The sequence below is a fragment of the Carassius auratus genome, chromosome 49 (assembly GCF_003368295.1).
Source record: "Carassius auratus strain Wakin chromosome 49, ASM336829v1, whole genome shotgun sequence".
Classification (NCBI taxonomy): Eukaryota; Metazoa; Chordata; class Actinopteri; order Cypriniformes; family Cyprinidae; genus Carassius; species Carassius auratus.
In genome coordinates, this window is record NC_039291.1 from 15,993,413 (window position 1) to 16,021,266 (window position 27,854).

At 40.3% G+C, this 27,854-nt stretch overlaps 1 protein-coding gene across 2 annotated transcripts; it reads left to right on the forward strand.

Moving 5' to 3' along the window:
- Positions 1 to 500: 500 nt before the first annotated feature.
- LOC113066355 (TGF-beta receptor type-1-like) lies at positions 501 to 27,506 on the forward strand. Of its 2 annotated transcripts, XR_003279153.1 has the most exons (10): positions 501 to 664; positions 15,462 to 15,707; positions 15,983 to 16,219; positions 16,925 to 17,155; positions 17,232 to 17,399; positions 18,527 to 18,683; positions 20,119 to 20,243; positions 20,405 to 20,535; positions 24,481 to 25,515; positions 26,225 to 27,506. XR_003279153.1 is itself a non-coding variant. In XM_026238274.1 (9 exons), exons 1-9 carry the CDS (start codon positions 544 to 546, stop codon positions 24,604 to 24,606), a joined length of 1,542 nt encoding a protein of 513 aa, XP_026094059.1. In that variant the 5' UTR covers positions 501 to 543; the 3' UTR covers positions 24,607 to 27,506. The 2 variants fall into 2 exon arrangements, 1 of the variants encoding a protein (XP_026094059.1); XM_026238274.1 differs by having other exon boundaries at positions 24,481 to 27,506.
- Positions 27,507 to 27,854: the final 348 nt, after the last annotated feature.

Sequence of the window (27,854 nt, forward strand, 5' to 3'; positions counted from 1 at the left end):
TGAAGTCATAAAAACAGAGTGTGTACCTGTCACTGAATGATTACCAAACCCTGTCATTAGTGACTTCAGTATGTTTATGTTGTCTGGCAGATTTATTTAAAGCCAATGCACATAAATAAATAATCTTGCAAAACTATAAAAAATAAAATAAAAAATAATATAATTATTGCATATGTTTCTGCTTTTTTATTTATTATATATAGCCTAAACAAGCACAATGTAAGTCATGGCATGTTTATTTGTGTGTGACAGCAGTCTAGAACATCTCTTGTTGTGTTGTTTTATATCCAGACAGACTGTAAGACTCCGGTCAGACTCGGGCATGTTTTTAATATCGTCCTGTGCGTGCAGAAGAGCCTGGCCAAGAGCGAGCAGACAAGAGGAGGCAGGAATGTGTTCTTATGCAATTCTCCAGACGGAGCGCGAGCGACGCGTTTCCTCCGCTGGGCGGATCCGCGATGACGCGCGCGCTGCGCCTCCCTCTCTCTCTCACACACACTGAACACCGCTGGAGTCTCGCAGAGGAAGCGCGAGCGCGGGAGGATGAGGAGCATGATGAGGAGCAGGAGGATGATGATGATGATGATGATGATGATGGGTGCAGGACCCTGCCGTCTGCTGTTTGTAGCGCTGTTCCTCGGAGCCAGGATCCAGCAGACAGAAGGTACGAGCACCGTCAGAGCCGCTCATCCGGGGCCTCGGAGCCTGCTCTTTGTGTGCGAGCAACTGAGCTCCAGCGAGAGTCTTTCTGCAAAGATGGCGCAGGTCAGAGAGAGAGAGAGAGAGGGAGAGAGTCAGGGAGAGAGAGACAGAGAGAGAGAGAGAGAGAGAGAGAGAGAGAGAGAGAGAGAGAGAGAGAGAGAGAGAGAGAGAGAGAGAGAGAGAGAGAGAGAGAGTTCCATTACTGTGATGTTCATTTTATTTATTTTTTTTATTAATTTTTTCTATATATGTACACTAAGCTTTGGCAATATTGTATAATTTACATTCATGCTAATTAAGCAATATTGCATTGAATTGAAGACACACACACACACAGAGAGAGAGAGAGAGAGAGAGAGAGAGAGAGAGAGAGAGAGAGAGAGAGAGAGAGAGGATTCTTCATTCCTCAAAGACAGAAATGAAAAGCGGAGAAACTCCTTCATCTAACACACGCTCGCAGGAATATATATCATATATCACATCACACCTCCGAGCGGACCGAAAGCGTTCACGTGTGTGTGTGTGTGTGTGTGTGTGTGTGTGTGTGTGTGTGTGTGATTAATGCTGGAATGTTTACAGTCTGACTGTAGGAGATTGTGTTTGTGGTTATCAGTGTCACACACACACACACACACACACGTTATAAACCGATGATATCGAAGAAGTAAATCGGTTATAAACACGTTACTCTTCGGACTTTATTTTGCTCTCGTCTATTAATCGTCACATCTCATAAATAGCTTTTTATTAACTTTTTACCAGATAAAAAAAGTTGTTTTGCTTATCTGGTTTCATTTATTTGCATAACTAATCTTAAACTACGCCATATATATATATTTGTGTTTAATCCGTGTACCGTTAGCCAGCTGGATCGAGCTAGCAGTCCGAGACACGATTAAACTCCGCTTTAACTCCGGATAACGCTTTAAAAGTCATAAACAGTGCTAATATTTCTCAGAAGATAACTTTTTTGGCGTTTGGTGTATTTTAAAAGCGTGTTTCGTCTCCTCGTTTGACTTTTGTGTACAGTGTTAGCTTTAGCTGTTTGGCTAACTTGTTTTCACTTCAGTTTCCAAACCGGAATAAAAGCGTAATAACTCAGTACAGCTGGTTAGCTCGAGACATCAGAGTGCTGTCGGATGAGCTTCATATGTGTTTCTAAAGCGTGTGTTATTATGAGTAGTGATTTATGACTGACTGCTGGTGATGATAATAACAGTGATAACAGTAGTGTAAATACAGATGATGTCAGATGATGGTGTAGATACAGACTGAAGGTCGACTGTGATGTGTTAGTAGGAGTATTTGTAGATGTTCCTGTAGTGCTCTGTGGGTTTGTTCTGCCTCTCATCAGTCTCCTCACATGCACTTCTGTGGTGGACATGACTGCAGACTTCACTCACACTGGGTGATAATTATAATAATAATAATTCTGCTTTGTCTGAAGGCTCAGTTATTGTCACTTTCAGTAAATCGGAGATGGCTGCTTGATTGGCACCGTGTATGAATCACGAATGTCAGAAGAGCAGTGATGCATCAAGTCAATGTGAAATGGTGTTTGCAGTTCATTTTGTGTTTTGTAGATGCAATCAGTTAGGTCAGCCTTTGGTTCGTGAATTGTTAAAACTCAATCTGCATTTGTGGCATAATATTGATTACCACTAACATAACTGACTTGTGAAGAGCAGAAGTCGAGGAGGCTAAGACTCGTCCACACCACGAACGTTAACTAAAGATAACCTTAAGAGCAGGTGTCTGATGCATGCTCATACAGTAATGTTGTGTTTGGGATGGGATCTGAAGTGTTTCTGTGACCCCACATCGCCTGTTGTCCAAGCTTACAGAACCCAGACTAATCAGAGCCAGCGGTGAGAGAATGCAGCGAAGGCCTTGTCTTTGGCAGAAGCAGTGTTTTAAAGTATATCTGGCTCAGAGAAACAAATAAAACGCTCCGAGGCTTGTGTGCATCTACAGCACTTTATGTTACACTTGACTTGCGGCTCTTAAAGTGACAAAGTAATAGAGTTTTCAGGCTTTCATTTTACAGTAATAGACTGCGGTTATCAGCGGCGACTTTTTATCTGTCTCTGGGAGTTGAATTCAGCAGTATTCATGTTTTGCGGTTAATAACAGGCACATTTGCATCTTCTGAAGAGCTGAGCTCAGACTGATACCAGAGACTGTTTTATTCTCTACTGACCCCGTTATGAACCGGTTGTTGTGTGTATTTACTGAAGTGATTTGGGTCAGGTGTCCTCCTCGTGTTCCTGTGTTTGAGCCGTCTCTGTGAGTTTCCTCTGGGATGAGCTGTTCCCTGCAGACCGCAGCGCTCTCAGCGTCCCGTGTTCGATCGGAGGAATCCCGTATCACTTTACACTGTTATTATACACACGTTCAGACTGAGGGATTGTGGTTTGGATGCAATAAGAGATTGTGGCATGATTAATGGTCTCTGTCAATGCACATAAATCAAGCGTTTCTGCAGATTGAACTGACATTGTGTGTAGAAAAACCATCCATACACAACACTTTCAGCATTAGTTTCATCCTGAAATCAACATTTACTCTTTCTCATGTCAGTGCAAACCTGTGTAACTTCTGGAAATACTGAAATTAGACATATATGCTGCCTTTCAAATGTTTAGGTTTTTAAAGAAAGGAACACTTGTGTTCATCAGGGACGCATTAAACTGATCAAAAGTGACAGTAAAGACAGTTATAATGTTACAGTAGATTTCTATTTCAGATAAAAGCTGTTCTTCTGAACTTTCTGTTCATCTGTGAATCCTGAAAAATAAAATCTATCACAGTTTCCACAGAAATATTGAGCAGCACAACTGTGTTCAACATTGATAATAATCAGAAATGTTTCTTGAGCAGTAAATCATCATATTATTCTGATTTCTGAAGATCATGTGACACTGAAGACTGGAGGAATGATGCTGAAAATACAGCGGAGCATCACAGAAATACATTACACTTTAACACAGATTCACACAGAAAACAGAGGATTCACACTGGAATAATATTTCACTGTTTTATTGTAAATTTGATCAAATAAACTCCTCCCTGATGAGCAGAAGAGACTTCTTTCAGTAGAAACGTTTAAACAAAGTACTGGAACAGATGCTGTTGTTCTTCAGAGATGAGCATCATAGAAGTGGTTCATATGACTCATGCTCTATATTCTAATGCAAGAAATATTCAGTATTTCTCCTGAACTCACGCAGTGGCTTTATGTCAGGAAAAGACCTAAATTAAAGTCATCATTCCACTGAAGCTTCCCATTTCACAGCAGCTCACAAATCTCACACTTCATACTTCACACGATTGGTCGAGAGATCCTGACATCAGAACTTCTGAATATGGCTTTAGATATCTAAATAAAATGAAAACAGCAAGTACAGCATAAAAAAATGGATATTCATTACAAAATTTGCTCAAGATTTCACTAAACACTGTTTTTTAATATCGACACTTTCAGAATCGGTCTTGAGTAAATGATGACTGAGTTTTCTTTCGCGAGTTGACTAACCATTTAAATGTGTCAGATGAATCTGTAAGTGTGAGAGAGAACAAGTGTCCGTCCGCTGAGCTCTTCTTCCTCCTCTTCAGTCCTGTCTTCTCTGGCACTCATTAGTTTTACTGCTGATCTGAAAGAGAGCTGTGCAGGTTTTACGGCGCTCTCCTCTTCCTCCTGCGGCTCGTTTCCCCGAGTGGAGACGGTCCAGTCCAGTCGGCAGGTTTATGATCCCTGGAGCGCCGGGGATCTATGAAGAACAGCCCGTCATGTGCTCTGACACACTAGTAATTAACAGAGCCTCGTGCAGAGAGAGAGTCTGCCAGAGAAGTGTGTGTTCGACGGTTTCCTGGCCTTTCTCTCTGAAGGCTTGTTAGCGCGTCAGCTTCAGTCAGGTTTGGGAGTGTCCTAGAAAAGCTGTCTCCGGCTAACACTGGCTTCCACCCACAGACTAGACAAGACAAGACGTCCCCGGGAAACGGAGCGAGCGTGGAGCTGTGCACAAACTCTTCTGCTCACAACTGGGTCACTGTCTGAAACACCAGCTCGCTCTGATTTGACGTCTTATAAACCAAGCTTAGAAGAGTCATCCTGAAGTTACCGTGATCTTCCGTGTGTACAGACACCAGACTCTTCACTATTCATGAAATATCCACTCTTTTTCCAACAGCCATATGAAGCTTTTTGCATGAGAGTAACTTCTGTTAAACCGTAAACAATCAGTGAAAGATTGACTCTATGAACACAATATCAAGGATTTCCACAAACTGAACACAGTGAGGTTTCATTATTCTACTCGCATTCAACCAAAGGAAATCTAACAGTGTAAAAGCAGGAAGAAATGAATAGAAGAGACCATGAATAACCCCAAAAACTCTAAAATATGTCTGTATTATGTAACATACATTGCTTTAATCCAAAATGTTCATTAACATTAACACTGAGTGCTAATATTTCACTTGTTTTGGCAGAACGTAATCATTGTATTTACCTGCTTCAGAAGCACTTCTAATCGGGATTAGACGAAGATGGCAATTTTAATTTTAAAGCATCCGTGTGGAAACAAACTGGGAAAGAGAAGTGGAGATTAGTGGAGAAGGTTCTTCAGTGCTGTCTGAGAATTATTGATGGCATATGTCGTAAATTAAACTACAGATATGCAGTATATGCTGTCTTTTTCAAATTGTGACAGTGAAATGCAGTGAAGAAAACAATCAGGAGACTGAAAAAGAGCTCTTTAGATATTCTTCTTAAATCTCACCAACCTCATGACGTGAGATGATTGGTTTCATTATTCTTGAGTGGAACGACTCTAAACATAATCTAGAATACAGTAATCTTGTTAGGAAAACGGTGGATACTTGCTAATGACCTGTGAGTTGATTATATATTTGTAATAGTCATCTGTCTCTTCATGAGATACATCTTTTAAATAAACCTGATAATAATAAATATGCTGGCTGGGGTGATTGCTTCACGTTGAAGTTTTCTCTAATTTACTGCAGCACACATCAAATATATATTCCCAGAAAAACTCACTGAAACTGGAAACGTTTGTGCCACCATCTTTGCACGTATTTTCCCCAATTATTTGTCCCAAACGGTTTCTAAAGGGATTGTTCATCCAGATATGGAAATCCTGTCATCGTTTACTCACCCTCATATCATTTCAAACCTGTTTGAGCTTGTTTCATCTGTTGAACATTAAAAAAGAAATCGGGAAGAATAGTGCAAACCAAACAGTAAACGGTAGCCATTGACTTCCATAGTATGGAACAAAGAGGGCTCATGAAAACATGTCCAGAGTCGTATTTCCCCTATCTGTCGTCACGGATTCCTGCGTTAGCTTTCTAACTCATGGAGATGAACAGAAATCCTCGTGATTAACAATGAGAGTAGCTCAGGCAGATTGTAGCTCCGTTTGGTGCTGCTAATCGTTATGTATTGCACAGCTTTAAATATGTTTGCTAATTAACTAATGGTTTCTGCTAATAGTATTCTAGCGTTTTCAGCTCGGTTTAACACAGTCACATCCATCCCCCATGTGAACCTACTTGAAAATGCAAGCGTTTTTGTGATTTGTGTGTGAATGAGCATATATAAGGGAGAGCGGTCAGGGCCTTCCTTACCAAGAGTGTGATTCTGTATCATGTGCAGACAAAGACAGGTTTAGCAGAAGGCATTGTGGGGGAGGTGGAGGGGTCCATCTGAGCTCCTCACACCCGAACCCACATCTGTCGGGGACAAAAGGCTGGCAGTAATGGGCGGGTAGGGGTCAGGGGCGAGCGCTGACCTATGGAAATGTGTCTTCTGGACCGCACTGAAGGGGGAAGGGAGCGTCTCGAATGCTAGCTCTGTGTGTGACGCTCGCTCCTCCCCGTCAGCCGGCCGTGCAGGGATTGTGGTTGCTCGGAGACACAGGGTAATTAATTCGGCTGCACACGGAAGGTGAGGCTTTCTTTGATGAAGAACCCACGTGACGCAGAGCTCCATCCTCTGTTGAATCTCTCCAGCCGGCTCTGGAGCCTTCCTTTGTCTGGGCACTGTGCTAGCCTTGGATAGACAACCTTCGTTTAAAGGCAGCTTTATGAGCTTTTACTCCTAGATGTTGACAATTCACATTTAGCAGTCATTGTCTTGAAGCAGATATATTAATGACATCCTACACCACAAAGGTTTTTGTCTAATCAGATGCTCTCTATTCTGAAAATGTCCTCTTCCCTTATACTGACCGCAAATCATTGGCTATATCTGGAATCAGCGCTTATTCCCTCATTTAGAGTTTGACCCATAGTGGATTTTACAGATAACAATAACTAGGTTGGACCGCAGTGGCCGATAATGAAAACAAAACAACTCCAGTAAAATGGGGTTTAAGCTTAGTACAAAAAGCCAGTGAAGTCTTCCTCTCTGTGCACAGTTCTGCCTCTAGAGGGCGCTCTAGTACAGACCTTATCAGCTGATCCAGCAATCCGGAAAACATTATTGGTAGGGATTTTGGCAGATAAGCGATTGTTCCAGTAATCAGTTATCGGTGCCGATTAATCGGTCGAACTCTACCCTCATTCACTGTTCTCTACATCACTCCACAGATATAATGCATGGTATTCTCTAACGGCTAGCTGTTCAGTGTACGTCGCATGTATGCTCGTTATTGAGGTGCATTATGGGATTGAATGAGTGCAGTCCACAATTTCCACTATGGTTTTTGATGACCGATATCTTAGAAAGCAAGGTCATCTACTCTACGGCCAATATTTATGATATTACACCATTTAATTTAAATAACATGCATAACATTTGCTGCAATGAAATTTGAATTTTTCTAAATTAGAAATGTAAGATGAACCCATATGGATTTTTTTTTTTTTTTTTTTGATAAAAAAGTAAAATTAACAGAACTGTGCTTTAGTAAAAAAAAAAAAAATTATTCTGTTATCCTGTTATAGTATTTTTCACATTTCTATAGATGGTTAAAAAAATGGTTGTGTTCACTAGGAAGACTGGATAATGCTCATAACTTGTGATAAGAAGATTTATTTGCCAAATTATACGCACAGATGTCTGCTTGTGTGTAATGATTTGGTTGAGATACAGTAGTACATATACAATCCACTGAGCTCTCAGTATTAAGATTGGTAGTGGCTTTCATAACTAAACCGTATCTGTTATTACAGAAGTGTGTATTTCTTTAAATCCGGTCATCAGGCCAGACCCTGGTGTGTCTTGTGTTGATTTCAGTCTGGTTTGAAGCTTCATCGTGTGTTTATTTGCACACAGTCTGCTCTGGTGTTTAGCCTACAACAGTCTGTCTTCATGATAATCTTAAAAATATTGAGATGGATTATGGCCCTGGAGAAACCGCTTTGCTAGTACCTGCGTGACTGTTTCGCCATCAGCTATCACGAAATATAAGCGACAGAAATCAATCTTAACTGGCACTACAGAATTAATATGACCAATATTACCATGTCATGCTGGATTTTGGACTTGTGCCGTGTTAATATGGCAGTTTGGAGACTTGTAATACCACAGTATTGTTTCAGTTCTTTGTGTTACAGTGTTACGCAGCATGGTAATCACTCACTCAATACTGTGGTGAACATGTCCTTCAGATGACAATTCATATTTGTTTATTGGTGACATTACAGTTGATTGGTCCATTTCAAACCTTAAAAAATTGGGTATTTTTGTTTATATTGTGAATGATTGTAGGATGAATTAAGAATTTGTTTCCAAGATTACTTCTCAAGGTAAATTTAAACGGATTTCTGATTTGTGGCTATAAAACTTTTTTATTTCTTGCACATATATCAGCAAAACCTTTTCTTTTTTTCTTGGTTATTTTCCAGTTTAATGAAGCCTGCCCCGTTACAGGAGTAAAATGGAAGCTGTTTGATTCTGACGTTCGTATCGGGTCTTTTTTCCAGTTTGGGAGAGTCTTTCGAGCTCAATCGAGCGAGATTTGTTGTTAGGAATGCTAACCCTCCCACCCAACCACTTTACCAATTTACATCAGGATGAAGATGAATTAGCTGGGCTCTGAAACCTCGACACGCTCTTCTGTCGTTCAGAGAGCTGAAGAGACGCTGCACAAACAGCACAATGATCCAGACTCTCCGCTGCGTGCTTGGACTACACTGATGATTTCCTCGGCGTTCTGACGAGAAGACATTGAACAGCACTTGGCTTTCAGTCCCTGATCATTAGAGCTTCAAGCCAGAGGCTCCAAAGATGTGAAATCCAATTGCAATTGATTTCCAAAATCAGTACTCATTGTCTAGAGTTTAGTTTTTGTTTGGCATTAGAAACCGCTTCCATTCTTTTGATTTCTGAGGCTGAAATCCTGCACACATTCTGTCCATTCATAGATGCTCCTAATCAGATTGAACTGGGTTCATTGAAAGCATTATTGAGTTAAGTGACTCAAAACAGCATGCTTTTCATGAACGTAATGTAATGATCTGTTGTATTCCACAACGTAATTCAAGTATTCCTCTTTTATGTTTCAGCAGGCGTGCTTAAGAGGCTAATGAAATGGAGAATCAAAATGTTCTTGATAATCAGACATATAAGAGGTTATTTCACAATTAATGCACACATACTGCAAGTTTCAGAACTCCTCAGTTGTAAATATGAGTTATTCTCTTCTCCCCTTCTGATGGGCCAGATTTATGTTGGTAACATGAAAAGCATCTGTTATTTGTATAGTGACACAGACAGTGATCAAAGACGTTCTCTTTGCACTCGCTGCAGAAGCACAACTCCAACAGTGATTTGATTTCTGCATTTCATCAAAACTCCCATTATAATCAATAACACAGTTACATCTGCTAACGAGTCTCTGATTTACACTGTCTTCACTGTTCTGGTTATGATGAAAGTATTGGATCATCTTGTGCTCAGCTACAGTGCAGCGCTGCATCCTTCAATGCTCTAAATATAACACTATAATCAGTTCTTCCTGGTTACAGTAAAACACAGTAAAGGTTTATGAGTTCCACACATAATGCTCATGTCATATGCAAAGTTATTATCCAATCACGAGAGTGTGCCAACACAGCAGACACGCCCCTTCCAACAGAGCACTCAGATCAGGAGAGATTCAAAATTATGATGAAAAAAAAACGTGTTACGCTTATAAGTGCACCTTAGGACGTGTAAAATAATAAACAAATGACCCCTTTATATATTTCAAGTGTTTTGTGAACTGCTCTGATAGGAAAAGAAATGAAGATGACTAATACATGGCCCAAATACTTCACCCCAAACTGAACTCGAATTACTCCACTTCATGTCCTTCCAAACCAGAATGCATTTCATTTTTCTGCAGAACGCTGAAGAGAATAAGTGGCTGAATGTTCAGTTTGGACCCCATTGACATTCATTGTGCATTTTTTTTAAATACATTTTGATCCATTGAAAGAATCTCATCCATTAATCTGTGATTATGCATGAACTGTCCCTTTAAGACAAAATAAAGAGAGTGAATGTGAATCAGAAGCTCCGTTCATGTGAGAGCGCTGAATATCTCATATCCTCATTACTCCAGCCGTGTGAGAGTCAACAGATGACAGCAGCATCCTCCCATGACCGAGTCTTCCTCCTCACAGAGAACAGAAGTGGAGATGATGGAGAAGTGTTAGATCATGTGAGACGCAAACACACATTCGATGTCAATAACACAGACTCAATGACTCCTGGAAACTCAGGCTATTACTTTCAGTGATGCTGCATCAAGTGTTTGGTTTTGAGGGTTATGAGTAAATTATCATTTTTTTAAATATTGTTCTGACAAAGAAAAAGTTTGTAAGGTCTATAAGCCTTAGTGACAGAGGAATATTATAACACACTAGTGAAATACAATTGATAAAAATTGCATTTATTGCAAAAATGTAATAAAATTTAAATGTATTATTATTCCAGTCAATGATATGTTTGACATGTAATGTAGGCCATTAGTTTGTGGTTACCTATAAATATAATTCAGTAAAATAAAATGAGATAAAATTCTGTTGGTATGATGTTTATTTTGTAATGTATTTTCCGATCAGATTTTTAGAGATTATTGAAGGTGTGTCTTCATTGGACAGTAATACGGTTGACCAATCAGAAGCCAGAATATAAATCTAGGATTTTCATAGTTTTAGGGTTTATAGGAGTTAATTAAAGCGGTTAAATATGATAGTCACACAGTTATGCTTGGTATCGAGAAACAGACACCTTGGTTTTGGTTTCTTGCTTTGATCACGACTCTTCTGTCTGTGTCTGTGTGAAGTACTGGAGTAATGTTCAGCTGGGTTTAGACCGCTTCTGTTTTCTCTAAAAGACGCATTACATTTAGACTTGGACCTTGTCAGAGCACACTGCAGTGTATTTCCACCAGACAAATGTAAATCAAATCTGCCCTGTTGCTGGTATTTCTAAAAACATATGAATATGTGAGGGCTGTGTTTACTGCCACTGACAGACTCGAGGAAACAACGCAGAGCCGGTGCAGACAGTCTTTTACTGTATAAATCAGCTACGCTTCATAATCTACAGTATCACGACGCTATCATTACTCTCTAGAGAAAACTTCTCATTTATTACACGCTTTAAAGCACAAAGCAGACCACAAAGGATGGTTTGGGGTGAAACTGTGGAAGGAAATCTGATTCTCTTGTGTGTCAGATATAGAGATGAACATCAGAACAATCCTAACCACACTCATTTGTGTTTCTCTTCAAGAGATAAGAGCTTACAAATCAGAAATACAGTTATAAAAGTATATATTTGTTAAATAATGTTAAATATATATTAATACATATAAATATTTATTGGTTTGTGCTTTCTTTGTTTTATTTTGTTTGGTTGCTTATTTAGTTTTTGTCTTTGGTTTGGTTTATTTCGGTGCTTTGTGTTATTTGGTTTTGTTTGTGCTTCTTTTGTGTTTGTTGTATTTTGTGCTTGTATTGTTACTGGTTTGGTTTGTTTTATACGTGTGTTTGTTCAGTGAAAGCATGTGTTCGTAAAGGAGCAGAACTGTCAGAACATGTATATCCAGATGATTGTTTGGTGCTAACAGTGTTAGCGGGACACACACTCTCACAGATCCATCCCTTTCTGTTTCTAGCAAACCCACATCATTTATTCTTCAATCGATTGTGTTTGCATGACTCACTAGTGTTCAAGGCTGCTTGAGAGAATAGAGAAACCTTGAGCAGCGCATGCTATTCAAACAGCTCCAGTCCTGCTGCCTTTGGGTTTCATACACGTCCTCCGCTTTTCCAAGGTTTCTTTTCAAAGTATCAGAGGATAATCCCAGCGCTATGCATTGAGAGCGCAGCTGTTTAGCCACACACCTCAGCTTTGTTCATCAGACAGGTGTGTGTGTGTGTGTGTGTGTGTGTGTGTCCGTCTCTCTCTCCATCTGCATCCTCTTCTCCTTCAGCTCCAGCTCACCTTTGATGGACGGGGAATCTTTAATTTTCCGGTCTTCCCATGAGATTTACTGCAGCATGGGCTTTTATAACGAGGACCTTCTGAAGGCTTCTGTGCTTGTGAACGTTTGCCTGATAAACCTTGTGTTCGTGGGCCGCACAGAGCCAGATATCCACATAAATATCAAGATTCAGCTGCAAAAGCATTTTATTAAAGTGTCTTGCCGTACTGTTCATGTCTCTAGAGATGGGAGAACCAGTTAATTAGTAAGATTGACTAGGTTTTTTAATTAGATATGATTTTGAATAAGTGGTACATTAATTAACATGTTGATTGACGTATAGTGCTTTTAAAATAAAAAGATTGCCATTTACCATTGAGAGATGGATTTGTTTATTATTTAATAAATAACCGTTTTAATAGACAATTACGTTACATTTGTTAAATGTGACAATAAAATACATGAAACTTTGTTTTATACATTTTAAATTGTTACACTTCAAAATTAGTTATTATCTTGTTATATTTACCAAATATTATACATGAATGAAACACTTTTGAATTGTGTTTGTATGAAAACTTGTTTCCACCACGGGGAAAACTAAAATTTAAAGGGAAATTGTGACTTTTTTTATCTTATAATTTCTTGCAATTCTGAGTTTATATCACACAATTCTGTTTTCCTGTGTTCTGCTTAAGGACAAAAAAAAATAATATAAAAAAATATTCAAATATTGTTTTAAATAACACACACATTCATTTATTAAGATGTATACACATATGAGAATATACACATTGTTTATTAAATGTATCAAACATGAAAGAGTTGTACAGCTAATAATTTATCTGGCTCAAGAGTGCTGAACTGTGTGCCGCTCCTGATCGCCTCGAGGGAAGTGATTCTGAAAGTGTCTGGTGTTTGAGGTGCTCGTAGGCGGACAGATGTTCAGATATGAGCTGGATTTACTGTAGTTTGTGGTTTTGCTCAGCCGTGCTCCAGACTCACGTCACGACTCATTTCCTCTCTGTCTGTCTCCTCTATGAGAGGACAAATCAACTAAATATCATATCCCTGCAGCTCTCCCTCCACTGTAGTGCTGTTATGAGATGAATGTTTAACGTGTCCTGTCCTCCTCATGACAGGACTGTGATACTATCGTGTCCTGACCACACTTTGACTAGATGTATATCATAATATCAGCGGTGACTTGAGAAAGAACTTTACAAACAACAAAATATATTAATAATAATGATTGTCATTATCTTTATCATTATTATCTATGAATCACAACTTCATCATGGCATGCAAAAAGAGATTCCAGCATGTTTATTTATTTTCATAAATAGAAAATAGAGCCCAAAGGAAGTACATACAAAGAAAAAGAATGGGTGAGAGAATAGAACCCTGAGGCACCCCACAGGAAAGTTTAGCAGGCGATGAAGAAAAATTACCCAATATAACAGAGAAACTTCTATTAGTTAAATATGGTTTGAACAGCTCCCTGGATGCCCTCAAAATATTCCATTTGAGATAGAAGAATTGTATGATCAACTGTATCAACAGCAACAATCATCTTAATTTTGTTGTTACTTTATCAGTGAGCGGACTGATATGTGTGTGTGTGTGTGTGTGTCTCTGTGTGTGTGTGTGTCTGTGTTGAGGGTTCTTCAGTCCGTGTGGGTCTGACAGACCATCAGCAGCAGCAGAGATCACCTCACCTGAACCCGTCAGTGCTGCATGCTAATCACACAGACGTCAGCGCTTCAGACGCTAGTGTTTCTGTCCTCGCTCGTCAGTGTTCTCATCACAGTAACACCAGTTCAGTGAGTGCAGCGCCGCCAGACAGACAGCACACGTGTTATAGACAGCTCAGTTTGTGAGGGTTTTTTTCTTTGTTTATCAAGTTTTATATTTTTAGCTGCAGTTCTGCACTTTAACAGTAAAATTATCACTGACAGAAGCTGTCTGCTCTTCAGACGTTTGGAGTTCATGTTTCTGAAAGAAGTCTCTTCTCCTCACCAGGGCAGCATTTATTTGATCAAAAATGCAGTAAAAATGATGAAATATTATTGTGATTTTAACTAACTGTGTGAATCTGTGTTAAAGTGTAATGTATTTCTGTGATGCTCCGCTGTATTTTCAGCATCATTCCTCCAGTCTTCAGTGTCACATGATCTTCAGAAATCAGAATAATATGATGATTTACTGCTCAAGAAACATTTCTGATTATTATCAGTGTTGAACACAGTTGTGCTGCTCAATATTTCTGTGGAAACTGTGATGCATTTTATTTTTCAATAACTAGTTCAGTTCATCACAAAATTTTCACAAAACTTTGGTCACCATTCATTTCAAACTTCAAATTAGTATTATTTTGATAAAATTATTAATCAGTAAGTTAGTAATAGTAATTAATTAAAATGAGTAATTAGTTAAAATGAATAATGATTATTTAAAAAAAACTGTAACTGTAATCCATTTACAACATATTAGATTTGGTACGTTTATAAAGTTGAGAACGGGTCCAGAACTGCATTGAAAAAAGCTACTTTTAAATCTAATTATTGTATATTGTGCCATTTAATTAATCTAATTAATCACACATCAGTTTGTGCTGAGAAGTTACCCCTGAAAATATAATTTATTGTATTCATAAATGCATTAGATATTACAAAATGTAGCTTTAGAAATATATATTTTGACTGATTTGAAATTAATATTAATATATAAAATATAATATATATATAGATATATTTTAAAATAATACTCCAAATATGAAACTAAAAGCGGCAGTAAGTGGCAAGTCACAATTTATTGAGTGAGTCACTGAATCATTTATTCAACTGATTCGTTCGAACTGCTGATTCATTCAGAAACAAAGCATTGACTCACTTGATTCATTAAACACTTTGATTGGAAATATCTAGTGGAATTGAGCGAAGCGGACAATATTGTGTCTAAAGTGTCACACAACATTTAACTTCTTGATTATTGAGCTGTTGTGTAAATCAGCATCACATCTGCAGTGCTGTAGATACTGTGGAGAAACAGCTCTCTCGCCGAACTACATCATGTGATTTAAATACTCTATGTGATGGTTTTCCTCATACCTTGAATTTTAGGCTCATATAACGTCATTCTCATTCATCCTGCATCATGATTATCAGAGACCGCTTCAGTGGAAGATGACGGTCAGCTCTGGACGGACAGCTGCATTAAATGCTTTAATCACGTTGTTTTGTCTATAATTAATTTTACCAAATGAATGCTTGAAATCTTCTGAAATGCTGATGTGGTTTGTGTGTGTGTTTGCAGGCTTACAGTGCTTCTGTCACCGGTGTCCGAACCACACGTGTGTCACGGACGGCCTGTGTTACGTGTCCATCACTAAATCCGGCGGCTCGACCACACAGCAGACCTCGTGCATCAGTGAGAACGAGCTGATCCCTCGAGACCGGCCCTTCGTCTGCGCGCCCTCCACCAAACAGGACACCGGCATCTACCCCATGTGCTGCAACAGCGACTGGTGCAACAAGGACCCCGTCATCACCTCATTCCCAGGTCAGACTCACAGACGAGTGCCACTTCTCATCGTTCACCTCGTGCATGCGCTGTTGACAGCCCTCTTGATGACGAAGATTTGAAGCTAAAATATTTAATACCTAGTGTACGTTTTGTAAAGTAATCAATGAAATAATTTTGCTTATAAATGTCTGCTTGTATCCCTGTATAAGGTTCTGCATGTTCCTTCCTGAGCGCTGTGTGTTATCTGATGCAGTGAACTGAGGTGTGTGTGTGTGTGTGTGTTTGTGACGTGTCTCTGTTCTCTCGCTCAGTGCCCACACAGAAGCCGGCAGTGTTGGGGCCCGTAGCGTTCGCGGCTCTGATTGCGGGGCCCGTGTGTGTGGTGTGCTTCCTGATGGTCACCGTCTTCTACATCTGCCACAGCCGCTCGCTCATACACCAGCGCGTGCCTAACGAGGAAGACCCCTCCATGGACCACCCCTTCATCACCGTCGGGACCACCCTCAAAGACCTGATCTACGACATGACCACGTCCGGCTCCGGCTCCGGTACACACACACTCACAGAGACACACACACACACACACACAGAGACACACACACACACAGAGACACAGAGAGACACAGACACACACACACACACACACACACAGACACAGAGAGACAGAGACACACACACAGAGACACACACACACACACACAGAGAGACACACACACACACACACACACAGACACAGAGAGACAGAGACACACACACAGGGACACACACACACACACAGAGACACACACACACACACACACACAGATACACACACACACACACACACACACACACACACACAGACACAGAGAGACACAGACACACACACACACAGATACACACACACAGAGACACAGAAACACACAGATACACACACACACACACACAGAGAGACACACAGACACACACACGCACACAGATACACACACACAGAGACACAGAAACACACAGAGACACACACAGACACACACAGAGACACACACACACACACTGTCTCGAGTCTGAGTCTGAGTCTGAGTCATGGCACACTTCTCCATCTGTGTGACCTCCAGCAGACTGAAGCCGTGTTCAGAAGCGTGCAGAACTGAGACGGCCCACACATTCTCCTCCGCTCACCTCTTCTCATTGTTCTCAGAGACAAGACTCCTGTGTGTCCACAACAGTATTTAATATGAACCTGTGTGTGTGTGTGTGTGTGTGTGTGTGTGTGTCAGGGCTCCCTCTGCTGGTGCAGCGGACCATCGCCAGGACCATCATCCTGCAGGAGAGCATTGGGAAGGGCCGCTTCGGGGAGGTGTGGAGGGGCAAGTGGAGAGGAGAGGAGGTGGCCGTCAAGATCTTCTCGTCCAGAGAGGAGCGCTCCTGGTTCAGAGAGGCTGAGATCTATCAGACCGTGATGCTGCGGCACGAGAACATCCTCGGCTTCATCGCCGCAGACAACAAAGGTCAGCAGCACTGGTGCATGCTGGGACGAGACCATGGGTCTCTCCGTGAGCTGATCAGTGTCTGTTCTTCTCTCAGATAACGGCACGTGGACGCAGCTGTGGCTGGTGTCAGACTACCACGAGCACGGCTCTCTGTTCGACTATCTGAACCGCTACACGGTGACGGTGGAGGGCATGATCAAGCTGTCTCTGTCCACGGCCAGCGGTCTGGCGCACCTGCACATGGAGATCGTGGGGACACAAGGTACACTGAGTCATGACTCTGATAAACCAGTTCTTTACCTTTTATGACATGGTAAGATCACTTCAGACCTCAGTAATATTCATTATTAAAATTATATAAAAATATGCATTAAAAAAATTATCCTTTTTTTACACATGAATTATGTTTTTAATCATTTATCACATCTTTTCAACGTAATTTTTTTCCTTTTCATCATCATAAATATTTCTCTGACCTATATACCATCAGTTCAAAAAGTCTGAAGTAGGTTTGGAGTGAGTTATGTGAGTGTGTGTGTGTGTATATATTATGAAATGCATCACAGTTTCCACAGAAATATTGAGCAGCACAACTGTGTTCAACACTGATAATAATCAGAAATGTTTCTTGAGCAGTAAATCATCATATTATTCTGATTTCTGAAGATCATGTGACACTGAAGACTGGAGGAATGATGCTGAAAATACAGCGGAGCATCACAGAAATACATTGCACTTTAACACAGATTCACACAGAAAACAGATGATTCACACTGGAATAATATTTCACTGTTTTACTGTAGTTTTGATCAAATAAACGCAGCCTTCAGCAGAAGAGACTTTTCAAACATGTGAACGGCTGTGTATTTATACAAAAAGCCATGCTGGGACCACTGTACTTGTCAGAAATCATGGCATTACAGTGATACATGGCAAAATAACATTATTAGAATGGGACATATCTACAAAAACATTTGTCCGGAGAAACCTTTCATATCTGATGTGTTCATGAAGGTCTATTTCTGAAATACCAACCAACATGTCCACAAAAACAGTGTTGTACCACGCTACACGAAGAAGAAAAGAGCTTCTTTTGGCCTCGTTACAAGAGAAAACTCACTCAATCATGACCATTCCTGCATCATCTACTCTCCCTCGTGTCATATAAGAGTCTTTAACACTCGCAGTCATTCACAACATGGATGGAGATGGTCAACAGAAGTTAACGTTGAGTTAAACACGCATTTGAGCTTCTGTTGTCCATGTGTAGTGACACGAGTGTGAAGACTTGTCTGAAGTCTTTATCGTCTCATCTGTCTGAGAACTGGACTCTTTCTCCTCAGACGGTCAGCTCTTTCTCTAATCCCGTGTTCCTCTGTGTGATTCCAGGCAAGCCTGCTATCGCTCACAGGGATCTGAAGTCCAAGAACATCCTGGTGAAGAAGAACGGCACGTGCTGCATCGCAGACCTGGGTCTGGCCGTGCGTCACGACTCTGCCACAGACACCATCGACATCGCTCCCAACCACAGAGTGGGCACCAAACGGTACGGTCCTGAGCTTCAGCCAAAAATGAAAGTTCTGTCATTGATTACTCACGCTCATGTCATCTTAAGAGCACAAATGAAGATATTTTTGATGAAATCCGAGAGCTTTCTGACGCTGTATATACAGCAAGGGAACTACCACGTTCAAGGCATACGATAATTATTTTTTGTGCCCTTAGAAAACAAAATAATGATTTAATTCAACAAGTTCTAAATAAACAACACAATAACTTAAACATTAAGAAAAAAAAAGTATATATATTATTATTAATTATTAATAAAACACTATAATAATACCTCGATGATACTGAAATATCACTAGTTGAATGTTGTGTAGTTTCAAACTTTGAGGTGTTGAAGTGAACTCATGATGTATACATTCAGAGAACGTTAATTCCTTAATTTACATTTATCTGTTTAAAGCTGAGGAAAGCCTGGTTTAAATCTGGAGCTGCTAAAGTCTTCAACTGAAAGCATCATTAGCAACATTCCTAAAATAGCAGGTCAAATAAATCCCAGAAAAAGAGAAAAGTGCTCTTAAAGGTGCTGTAGGGAACTTTTGTAAATAAATATTTTTTACATATTTGTGAAACCTGTCATTATGTCCTGACAGTAGAATATGAGACAGATAATCTGTGTAAAAATCAAGCTCCTCTGGCTCCTCCCAGTGTCCTATTGCCATTTGCAGAAACTCCATCGCTCCCGGTAAAAAACAACCAATCAGAGCTGCGGTCCGTAACTTTGTTTGTGTTCAAAATGTAGAAAAATGTATATAATAAGCGAATACACCATGAATCCATTTTCCAAACCGTGTTCTTGGCTTGTCCTGAATCACTAGGGTGCACCTATAATAAGTGTTTATATTCGGACTATTTTAGATTGCTTCGGGGGTACCGCGGCGGAGTAACCCAGTACCTTTGTGATTCTTCATAGACATAAACAGAGAGAAGTAGTTCCGGCTACAATGTTCTTCCGCAAGACGCAAGCAGTTCTGTTTATTAACCGCTAGAGCGTCAAAAGTTCCCTACCGCAGCTTTAATCTGTGTGTGATTACTGACTGCACTTGTGCATACCTTGAATCTGTATGCCATTGCTTCATTTGGTGTATATTAATATAACTCTATAAGTGTGGTCCTCCTGAGCCTGTTTCCCTCATGATTCATGCGGCGCTTGGATATCTGCAGCAGATGTGGACTGAGTCAGTCAGAGGAACAGTCTCGCTCTGCTTTAGCTTGTGCATTACTCACTTCTGCTCTTCTCGTGATTCACAGAGCATGCAGACGTTTCACATTTATCCACTGTAATTTGCATGCTGCAGATGAAATTGCGTCAAATTGAATTAATGTGTTGGAAAGGAACGATCTCTGTAACGAAATCTCTGCATTATGATTTTGCTTTGCTGCATCAAAAGTAATGCCCTTGTATCCTTCAACAGGTACATGGCCCCAGAAGTGCTTGACGATTCAATAAACATGAAGCATTTTGAGTCTTTCAAGAGGGCAGACATCTATGCCATGGGGCTGGTCTTCTGGGAGATTGCCAGCAGATGTTCTATCGGAGGTATCATAAGGATCTTCATGTGACATGAGCTCTACTTTAATAACTGTTTTAGTTCACCAGACAAGGTTGCATTCTGAAGTTTGTCTGCTCTTTTGAGCAGCAGCATCATCTGTAGTTATGAGTATTTAGACTCATCTTAAATGAAGCATGTTTTTGCGCAGGCATTCACGAGGACTACCAGCTGCCGTACCATGACCTGGTGCAGTCCGACCCGTCGGTGGAGGAGATGAGGAGAGTCGTGTGTGAACAGAAGCTACGGCCCAACATCCCAAACAGATGGCAGAGCTGTGAGGTGAGGACACAACTTAAAACTGAGGGATGTATATCTGTCTCTGACAATGATAGATATATATATATATATTTATAAAACAAAGTGTTTTTTTCTTTTAGAAATTGAATATAAATACAAAAGTATCAATTATTTTATTAATTTAAACAATTATTATCAATTGATTATTATATTAATTAAATAACAATTAATTAATTTAGATTTTTGTAATGTATTATCTTCTTATCGCTCTACTACAGCTGCGTGTTTGCTGCATAACAACATGGGTGAATGTTCGCATTGGTCTGAACCGAACAGCAGACGTGCTTATCTAAAATGCACATTCATTCTCTGCCAGCAGATGGCACTGTCTGAACAGCAGAAAAACAGCGGTTTCTCCGACTGTAAACAAAGCAGCGCAGCACTGACTTTAAAACCTTTATTCAATGTAATCATAGCCTTTTGAAGTTTAGGCTTAACATTAAGCCATATCACAATTCTTGTCATTCCCATACCAAATTTGAACTTGAAATCATAATTAAGACTTGTACTTGTACCATTTAAGACATTATGATTATATAACATTATGATTTAAGGTTACAATGTATATCTTTTTAAGTATATTTAGATGCTGTAACTAGTCACAGTTCTTGTCACTAGTTACAATTTTTCAGTACAATTCACTAGTCTCTAGTTAACATTACATATCTAGTTACTAGTTACAGCGTTACAGTCACTAGCTACAGTGTAACAGATCTAGTAACTATTTATAGTGTTGCAGTATGAGGCACTAGTTACAGTCTTAGTCACTAGTTATAGTGTTACAGTTCTAGTCACTAGTTATTAGGGCTGCCCGATATACTGCATGCGATATTTAATGTGCATCTTTTCAGTAAAGCTGGGTTCTGTAATCAGTGGTAAATCTCTACACGTGCATGATTTCATTAAATTAAATATCGTATGTGATTTATCGTGCAGCCCTACTAGTTATAGTACTACAGTACTAGTCACTAGTTACAGTTTTATGGTTCTAGTCACTAGTTACAGCATTATGGTTCTAGTCACTAACTAGTCACTAGTTATAGTGTTACAGTACTAGTCGCTAGTTACAGCATTACGGTTCTAGTCGCTAGGTACAGCATTACGGTTCTAGTCTCTAGTTACAGCGTTATGGTTCTAGTCACTAGTTACAGCATTATGGTTCTAGTCACTAACTAGTCACTAGTTATAGTGTTACAGTACTAGTCACTAGTTACAGCGTTATGGTTCTAGTCACTAACTAGTCACTAGTTATAGTGTTACAGTACTAGTCACTAGTTACAGCGTTATTATTCTAGTCGCTAGTTACAGCGTTACGGTTCTAGTCGCTAGTTACAGCGTTACGGTTCTAGTCGCTCGTTACAGCGTTACGGTTCTAGTCACTAGTTACAGCGTTACGGTTCTAGTCACTAGTTACAGCGTTGCGGTTCTAGTCGCTAGTTACAGCGTTGCGGTTCTAGTCGCTAGTTACAGCGTTGCGGTTCTAGTCGCTAGTTACAGCGTTACGGTTCTAGTCGCTAGTTACAGCGTTACGGTTCTAGTCACTAGTTACAGCGTTACTATTCTAGTAACTAGTTACCATATTACGGTTCTAGTCACTAGTTACAGCGTTGCGGTTCTAGTCACTAGTTACAGCGTTGCGGTTCTAGTCACTAGTTACAGCGTTGCGGTTCTAGTCACTAGTTACAGCGTTACTATTCTAGTAACTAGTTACCATATTACGGTTCTAGTCACTAGTTACAGCGTTGCGGTTCTAGTCACTAGTTACAGCGTTGCGGTTCTAGTCACTAGTTACAGCGTTGCGGTTCTAGTCACTAGTTACAGCGTTACGGTTCTAGTCACTAGTTACAGCGTTGAGGTTCTAGTCACTAGTTACAGCGTTACGGTTCTAGTCACTAGTTACAGCGTTGCGGTTCTAGTCACTAGTTACAGCGTTGCGGTTCTAGTCACTAGTTACAGCGTTGCGGTTCTAGTCACTAGTTACAGCGTTGCGGTTCTAGTCACTAGTTACAGCGTTACGGTTCTAGTCACTAGTTACAGCGTTGCGGTTCTAGTCACTAGTTACAGCGTTGCGGTTCTAGTCACTAGTTACAGCGTTGCGGTTCTAGTCACTAGTTACAGCGTTGCGGTTCTAGTCACTAGTTACAGCGTTACGGTTCTAGTCACTAGTTAATGTAGATGTGTATGTTGTATATCACTTGCAAGGAAATATTTCATTATGTGCTGATGTTTAATTAGACATTTTAAATAGCATATTCTGGTTATCAGAACCAGTATAAGGAACTCTTAATTTGATGGAAATGAAATTACGGACCTATGACACTACAGTTTCTTTGCAAATTAGTCATGAAATTACCAAAGTACGTTGAGAGTTGTTAATTTGATGTTAATGAAGCTAAGAGCATGCAGTGTTCCGTTGTCAATTAGTAAGTCATGAAATGGACAAAAGTGGCAATAAATGAATGACCTGACCCTTACATCATGCGATAGCTGGGTTCTCCTTCACCATTTCTGCTGACTGTGAGGAATGTTGTCCATCCAGAATACGTGACACTGAAGAGTGAGACCAGTGTAATGTCAAACAGACATTTCTCTATATAACAACAGGCAATGTGTGTGTAGTTATGCGCTTGGATTTCTTGTGTTCAAATATCGTCTTGTTCTCGAAAGAGCATGTTTAATTTTCCCATCTAGATCAATAAAGTTAATTCTTGCAGCATTTCATTATGGCGTGCACAGATCTGCCCTCAGGACCGGAGTAATCTCATCACTGCGGCCCGCGGCCTGCAGAGCATCACTGAAGCGTTCATCAGAACAGCGCTGGCCTCTTTATTACTGGGGAAGTGACACGACTTGATTCGATTTGATCCCAGATAACAGCGCTGTGAAATCGAATCCGTCTCCAGCGTATGAAAGCTGCCAAACGCTCTGTGAATCAGAGGTGTGCCGCTAGTACTCAGTAGCGTTTAAATACTGTTTAGGATGTATATTGCCACTTTCTATTTTCAGAGTACAGAAAGCAACATTTTAATTCAACATAATCTTTCAACAACATTAAAGCAATGTTTCTGCACCACATATTTCTACCTGTTGACTAATAGATACAAACAAGACGCAATTGTCCAAAATAGTCCTAAGTGCTTTCGTAAGGCTGGACTGTCTTCCTCGCGGCGGATAACCCTCTGTGTTTGGAGAGCAGTTAGATGAACTAAACTGTGCTTTTGTGTCTGCGGCAGAAACAGAAATGATTTGATTTGCATTGGGTGGAAATCTTTCACCCTGAGAGCCAAATGTGGGTGTCAGTAATTACCCAAAGTCTCTGCAGACATTGTTCTGCATCTATCCGCTGCTAACAGTGCCAAGTATAAAGCGCTGCAGCTCTTTGCTCTTTTACTTGCTTTGTCTGATTTGGATCTAATAAAAATCCCAGCACTGAGTAAACGCAGTCGCTCCTGCCAGCTTCACGAAGATGAGCGTTTCTGCAGGAGTCATTAGAAGATGATGTGAAAATAATGCCAAGAGACCAATAAATGTCTGAAGCAGTGCATTTGTATCTATTCTAGCGTTTCTTAGAGGACATGAACCGAAACACTGATTTAACTGCTTGGAAAGACTTCCAGGAGCTGTAGTGATTTACACGTCAGAGTACAAAATACAATCTGAGCTGCATGACACTCTTCAGTGAGCTAGTTTCTCATGAGGGGAAAATCTGCCAAACTGGCCGCTGTTGGACCTTGTGTGTGTTTTAAGAACTGAAGTCTCTTACACACTCTAAATTACCAAAATCACAACTTGATTGAAAATGTTGGGCTATTTATATTTTATTTTTCTTTGCACACGTCATGTTTCATCTCCAGTATACTAACTACATAAAAAATGCTTTATTGGGTTGAGGAAATAAAAGAGAGAATTGTGTGTGTGTGTCTCCAGGCTCTGCGTGTGATGGCTAAGATCATGAGGGAGTGCTGGTATGCTAACGGAGCGGCTCGTCTCACGGCTCTGCGCATCAAGAAGACACTGTCCCAGCTCAGCCAGCAGGAGGGCATCAAGATGTAGAGCGCCACAGTTTCCCATCATCCTTCAGAACCGCATCACACTCCGTCTTCACGAGAGGACGCCGCACTTTCCCTGACGTCTGCGTCTCGCTCTCAAACACGGACTCCTGAGGATGATGGGCCGTCGTCTAACACAAGAAGGACTCTTTATTATTTATACAGGCTTTGGTTTTTCTCCAGTGGAGGTTTGGCTGATTCGACCTGGTGTTTAGTTTCCGCTCATCGCTGCAGCTCTTCAGGTCGGCGTGACTTTAAATACGTGCATTCTGTGTTTGCAAAAACAAACCTGGACATGACCTCATTCAGTCCTGGCGAACATGCTGTGACATATGCAATATAGATGAAACCTTTCCACTTTATATTTTTACTGCTCTGCTACAACTACGATGACAACCATGCCTTCCAAGCCAGGTGTTACCAGAAAGTGCCACTGCTTTGAACCAAGCAACCAAGCAACCCTCACGAGAGCGTTCTCCATCCTTTCTTCATCCTCTCACTGATGCAGCACAACTCTCAGACCTCTTCATTCACAGCTGCTCACACTGAGCTGGAACAAACACTCAAACTGAATGTTGCCCAAACGTATGATTAGAGATGAGCTGCGCTAATACAGAACAAGGATATCTACTAAGCCATAGGTTTTCCAACATTTTGTGGCAACTTTTTCTAATAGAATGTAAATGAGAAGAAGAATCAAGGACTGCTTTGAAACTCTTCGGAGCGAGTCTTAAGGGACCAACGTGGAGCTGACCGTAACAACCGTCTGTCTTCAGGACCGAGGGTTCGACGTAGCTGCAGTCGTGTGTGTGGACGGATCAAGAGCCAAACTCAACTGCTTTCTGGTGCTTCTTTAGGCCTGCAACTTGAGATCTTATTTATCTACATCCATGCGTTTGGCACTTTTCCTCTGGTGAGTTCTCCGTCATCTTCATAGTCAGTCGTGGAAGGAATCTTCACAGATCCATGCAAGTCAAGCTCCGTCGACAGCATTTGTGTCCTGATGTTGATTAGCATTAAATAAAACATGTAGAACAATTCCAAATCTAAAATCAGGTTTACAGTGAGGCATTTACAATGAAAATAGATGGCCATTATTGGAGCTGCAAAGGATCATTTCTAGGTTTTAGCCATTGGTTTATGACAACAAAGCTGTAAAATGTTAGTGAAAGATGAGTGAGTGTATGTTTAAACTCCATTGTAAGTACCTCACTAGAACGCAGATGTTTTTAAAGGAAATACATTTTTGTGAAACCAACGAATGCTGTCAATGTAGTGAGACTTGTGTTGAAAGTGGGATATTGCTTGAAAAGGGAAGTGATGTCACGTGTTGAGCAATAGTGTTTCTGCTCTCCTGATGGTCAGACTCCACTGCTATGCATCACCAGTCTCTGCTGGACTCAGCATCTCATACTAAACTCAGTTGTTTTAAACCATGTGTTTTAAAGCTTGTTCGAGGGACTGAAGTGTTATGATGGATTATTGATGCTGTTTCATATTAATGATTTCTGCCACACATTCAGATGCACAGTTCCTCAATGAAGTACTTTTTACTGTGTATGTAGGACGTAGTGTCTATAAATAATGTGTACATGTGTATAAATATGTGTAATGTTTGTCAGATGTGTCCAGTTTGGATCTGGAGGGAGGACGAGAACCATCGGCTGGAACGAGAGACTAGTTCAGATTAGTTCACTGATTCATTCTCATGCTGTTAACATTAATCAGCATCAGGGTTATTACAGTCCACTAAAATGAGTGAAATTAAAACTACAATAGCCATTGAATATAATGCCCGGCCACACTGCAATATCAGTGATCATCAATCTCTCAAGCTTCAGAAAGAACTTGCAATCATAAAACTAGTCTGAACGAATTTGAGTAATCGAGTATGAAATTAGTTTTTTCCTCAGTGTGAGCCCTGGGAAGTCTGTTCCTGTTCTGGAGATTCACAAATCTGACTGCATTCACTGCAGAAGAGCAGCGGGACATTCTTCAAAACATCTCTTTTTGCGTTCTGTGTTAAACTGGAGCAGCGACGTGGTTCTGATGTTCTCCAGATCGGAGCGCTGACACAGGTGTGAGGTGCAGGTGTGCAGAGAAAAGCCCATCTCCAGCGAAGCCCTTCCATGACCCAGACTCTTCATCAGTGACTCCTGAAGGACAGACGATATGACGCTGTCAGAAGAGTCTGCGTCTGAGCGGAGCGGCCAGCCGTCACTCGTTATATGAATGTATTTGTTCTGACGGACCTCATCGTGCTGTTATTAGAGCTTAATCTCACCGCTCTGCTATTATTATACAGACACTGTGAAACTGAGGAGGACTCTGGGTCACTCAAGGGCAGCTGGGGAATTTCCCATGGTGCATTTCACCTGCTGATTGGACGGAAGTGGAAAGCTTTATCGTGTTTTATTTGGTGCCTAAGTTTGACTTGTTTTTTAATTCCACCTGGAATGATGCACTGCATGGGACTTATTTCTAATGTTTGCATCACTTGCTTTTTTTAAGAAAAAAAAATATTATAAAGAACATTAATAATAAAAAAAAAAAAATAGGTTTGAAAAGGTCAAAATACCTCCTCTGAAGACCAATGTGTTTATACCTCAGTGTATGTTTCTCTTGAGATGCTGAAGTGACTCGATGTCGCTGGGATTGTGTTCTGTGTTATTATTCCTTCTTTAAAGCATTATTCGCTTTCGTTCTGTTCTTTTCCTGTTCTGTATGAATTACAAGTGCTTTACTGATGTCTCCTGTCCTTTAATGCCTCCTCAGCTGTACAGAAATGCCTTGTAATGTGAGAGAAAGAGAAAGTGAAGGACTCGTAGCAGAGCCATGTTGTGTTGATTTCTAACATAGCGAAGTAGAGATGGGTGTCAATAAAACATTCAACTTTTACACACACTTCTGGCTTCATTGCTCTCCTGGATTTGTTCACGCTGTTCTATCAGTCTGGTCCAGCCAGTATTTATAATGAATATGTGACACATCAGTGTGTTTTAATTAAATGTTGAATCTGGGGACACATTTGATAAACTTGTAGCTGATTAACTGAAATGTAATGATCCAGTATATCATTTATAGACACAGTGCTTTACAGTCATGTAGCTGGATTTCTCCAAACCAGAATCAGTTCAGTAAATTAAGGAAGAGCATTATAATATTAATTACATTTAATTACAATATAACAGATTTTTTTTTAAAATAAAAATAATTTAAACTAATTGCAACTTTGTATCTCACATTAATTTT